This window comes from Otolemur garnettii, unplaced genomic scaffold (assembly GCF_000181295.1).
Source record: "Otolemur garnettii isolate 467f Iridium unplaced genomic scaffold, OtoGar3 scaffold00011, whole genome shotgun sequence".
NCBI lineage: Eukaryota > Metazoa > Chordata > Mammalia > Primates > Galagidae > Otolemur > Otolemur garnettii.
The window spans coordinates 5,024,313-5,028,689 of NW_003852406.1; the positions used below are offsets into that span (position 1 = coordinate 5,024,313).

Sequence of the window (4,377 nt, forward strand, 5' to 3'; positions counted from 1 at the left end):
CCTGCCACAATGCCCAGCTATTTTGCTGTTGCAGTTTGGCCAGGGCTGGGTTTAAACCTGCCACCCTCAGTATATGGGGCTTGGCGCCCTGCTCACTGAGCCACAGGCGCCGCCCCACACATGAATTCTTAGGATCAAGTAGAAGCTTCCGGCTTTCTCAATTACATGCCCTTTAGCTGTAGACTATGCTTTCAATTCTACAAAGGGCTAGGCCCCTTTGCCTCGCCCTGGAGATGAGGCAGCTTAGCCAGTGGGGCTGTACCAACATTACACAAGGTCTGACAGTGAAGTTCACAAACTCGTCCTAGAAAAAGTGCTACAGACCTCCTTGCTGAATGCCGCTGCAGTCAGCTTTGAGGTACTTCCCTTGGGAACTATGCACCAGTGCCAGGGCTAGTCCACCCTTCCAAGTAATTTTGAAACACTCTTTCTGGAATGGCTGTCAGAGCTATCATCAGATGAGGTCAGACAATTAAGTTCGCAAACTCATCCTAGAAAAAGTGCTACATCTCTCACTGCTGAAAATCACTATGGTCTCCAGATGGCCAAGGGGAGGACTTCAAAAGTGACTGGAGTGACATGCAGCAAATGTAGCACTTGTCTAGGACAAGTTTTCAAACTTAACGGTCAGGCCTCGTGTGTAATGGGCAGCGTTGTTCAGAGTTCTGAGGGAATTCACGACAATTATATGCAAATTCTCCAACATCAGGATAGAAACTGCTTCCCCCGCGGTTTCCCTCTGTTGTGGAGCGGCACTTACTCAAAGGGCAGCTTCTCATCGTTTGGCTTGATGCATCGGACGTAGTGGGGAGTCGTCGCATTGAGGGTCTCCATGAGCAAGTACAGAGAGCTGCGGAACTACAAACAAGGCCAGAGATCAAATGCTGCTCTGAAATAATTTACTGCCTACAGCAAGGTAAGAAGTCCAAATTTGCTAAGTTACTCAATAAGAAGAAAGGTTAACCTTCTGCACCCATGTACGGTATAAAAGGCTTGAATCTGTGGCTGTGGTTTTTCAGCATGTCCTGCTGCCCTGGATGGACACTGCCCTGACCCACACTCCCAGAGAACTTAGTAAATCACGTTAACTACACAAAAGTGCGGTTTGGTCACTGTGTGCTGCCTTTGAGATCGTGGTATGACAACGATGACCTCTCTGCATTTATGTGCACATTAGATTTGAAGAGACCCAGGCCTGGGACAGGGGTCCCCTGAGGGCCTGGCTTCCGGCCTGGCCCTGCCTCTATCCCTGCAGACACTGTCCCCGTCCCTGCAGACATCTTCTCAGTACCTTGCTTCCCACTGTGGTCCGGAAATGCTTGCTATTTGGCTTGATAACTTGCTTTGCAGATTTAACTGTGATCATTGCACTGAAAGGAGAAGGCGGCACTGGATTTTCTTGAAAAAATTTGGCGCAGAGATGAAACTGGAAGGAACAGAGAGGATGTCAATGCCCCAGTGACTGCCCACGGTCCTCACTGGTGCAAACCAACCAGTCGCAACAACCCACTACATGAGGAGGGGGAAAGCAAAAATCTCAGCCAACATCTACAGCCAAATCTCAGTTATTCACTACAGATGTCCCAGAGATGAGAACAGGGAAAAAACCTGTCTGTAGGTGAGCATTGCTCTAAGCATCAGAAAAGTAGAGACATCTACTATTCCCACCTCCCGCCTTGGCTTGGACTCGTGTCTTCACTGGAATCTTCTCCACTGGCATCTCCTCCCTCCAACCCCACATTCTCATCCCTGCAGCTCCAAACCCTTCCCATGAAGCAAGATGCTGCTAAACTCTTTTCCAGCTCACCCCCTGTGCAATGAAAAAATTAACCTCAGAACTGTCTTGATGTTTTATTTGCAGTTCTTTTGAGACACTTTTAATTTTCTGCCCTGCATCAGTCATTTTTTTGATGTCTTATCTTTTCTCAAAGTGAGTCTCACATTTTATTCTTCAACATGGATCAAGGAAGAATCCTGCAGAATGCAAGCCCTGTATGCCCCTGGGGAACAAATGACTCTGAAATTCCATGAGGACGTGTGCTCAGTGGACAGACCCACCTGTTGCGGCAGCAATATCTGCCTTTGTCTTCCCTGGGATAAGCTTGGGGTTGAGCACGTCATTGGTAAATCAAGTCAAACAATTTCATACACAAGATGTGGGCCATTTCACCACTGAATGATCTATCCATAAACAGGTTTTAATAACTGAAGTTGTCATAGCCTGGGATTTATTTATGATCATTAGTGCAAGTGCCCATGGTCTATTTAGGAAATTGTTAAAAAACCTGAACATCAACAAAGGACTGGGATCTTTTAAAAGCAGGAAAATAAATACAGTAGAGCCTCCATAGTTGACCTCCCCACACTGACTACCTCCTTAAGTTGACCTAATTTTTATAGACCAGACATGCACCACATGTACATATCAGTTCAGCCAAGTTCCTTATGTTGATCAGTTTGTTACAGTCCCTTCCGTGGCCAAATTTCAGAGGTTCTACTATATAGAAACAAAATCATCACAAAAATGAAGGCTTATGCCTGAAATATTTTAAGCAATCAATGTAACCTGGTTCTTTGTACCCTCAATGAACCCCCAACAATAAAAAATAAATAAGAATAAATAAATAGGCCTAATTTTCAAGTTAAAAAAATTTAATAAAAAATTTTTTTAATAAAGTGGAGAAGAAAAAGCCACAAGTCATTCTTTTGTGACACTATTTACCATATAGAACTGTGGATTCAAGACCTTACATGTCCAAAGCGGTTCACTTTCCCTTGTCCCTCACTCTCTGCCTTGCTTTGCTTTTCCTCAAGAGTAAGGTGACCAGACATCCCGCTTTTGGCGGGACAGTCCCAATTTTTAACAATTTGTCCCACGTCCTGTGGCGTTTTAAAAAAGTCCCGATTTTTGGAAAGAATGCATGACAAGCTAGGGAATAGCGGGATAACAGGAAGGGAATATACAGCTTTCGGCTGCCATGTGGCTATTTCGCCAGGATATGGGTTTTATATTATTTTTGTTAATTTTATAATGTTAAACTTTAATAATAACAAATAATTGTTGAGAACTGATTATCGAGAACTGCTTATCAAAGTTCGCACTGTTGATCAGTTGCTAGAATTCAACAAGAAATATGCCAAAGAATAAAATAATACTATACATAATTTTAAATGTATTATATTTGTAAATTGTACTTATGTTGAAATTTAAAAAATATATTACAATACTATTTTTGCATTCTATGAAAATTTTTGTTGCCCCATATAGACCAAATTTTTCATTAAGAACCCCGCCCTCCTCAGTCAATGGTGTCCCGCTTTACCAATGTTAAAATCTGGTCACCTTACTCAAGAGCTCACTGGCACCTAACACTGCTTGCTTACACGGTTAAGGGAAGCCACTCTGTCTAGAACGTGAGCTCCACCAGGGAAGGGACCTGCCAGCTGTGTTCACTGCTGTATCCCCAACAAGCGTCCAGGGCATGGTAGGTGCTGTGTGAAGATGCAGGAATGAATGAGTAAAAAGTGAACTGTGAGTCTTCAGTGGTTGCATTAGTTGTCCTTCCTCTCTGTCATCTGCACATCTCACTTCTGATTTAAAATACAGTGTTTTCATGGGCGGCGCCTGTGGCTCAAGGAATAGGGCACTGGCCCCATATACCGGAGGTGATGGGTTCAAACTCGGTCCTGCCCCCCGCCAAAAAAATACAGTACTTTCAGATGCCAGAAAGTTATTCTAGTCCTAACTCCAAAATAGTTATTCTTTATGTCTATGAGCTGTAACTCACCACTGCCCAGAGAGTAGACACACACACACATTCTCTCCCATTCTTCCTAGTCTTTCCTGGCACCCGCCCAGCTCCAGGTCAGTTACATAAGGAATACCACAATCACCCCTCGGGACTTGACACACCTTGCTTGCTCTCAGGATTTCAACCAGAATGTCATAGACAGTGTCTCTGTTCTTCTCAAGGAAGCCTTCACATTTGTACTCTACCTACACAAAGAAAGGGATTAATTATTCCAAAAGAGGCCAAAGAAGACAGCATCTAAGTACAAGTTTCATTTGTTTTTTAAGGGGGATTAACAAAGAGGCTATAAAGGCAATTACACAAAAGGGGGTTAGGCTTCTGATTGTCACAGCAACCCCGTTACACGTAAGCTTGGAAAGCTGGGACGAGTCTCCGGCTGCCTGCTGCCTGCCCCGCACCCACCTGTCCGTTCCCTGCAGTGTGTGCAGTTCACAAGGCCCCCTTTGCCTTTGAGGCCACCAGGAGGAGGAAAAACTCAATGGTGTTCATTGGGTTCAAACAAATGGTTCCCTACCCCAGCATTAATACGGTAGAAAAGAAAGAAAAAACTGGGGTGGCACCTGTG

General features: G+C 44.4%; 1 protein-coding gene across 1 annotated transcript in view; it reads right to left on the reverse strand.

Moving 5' to 3' along the window:
* The window catches only part of MYO5C (myosin VC), a 106,069-nt gene that overhangs the window by 51,210 nt on the left and 50,482 nt on the right, over positions 1 to 4,377 (reverse strand). Inside the window, exons 14-16 of the mRNA XM_003784366.1 lie at positions 3,914 to 3,997; positions 1,292 to 1,426; positions 761 to 858 (exon numbers count right to left, since the gene is read on the reverse strand). Coding sequence (XP_003784414.1) covers positions 761 to 858; positions 1,292 to 1,426; positions 3,914 to 3,997 — 317 coding nt within the window. The remainder of the gene's footprint in view (positions 1 to 760; positions 859 to 1,291; positions 1,427 to 3,913; positions 3,998 to 4,377) is intronic.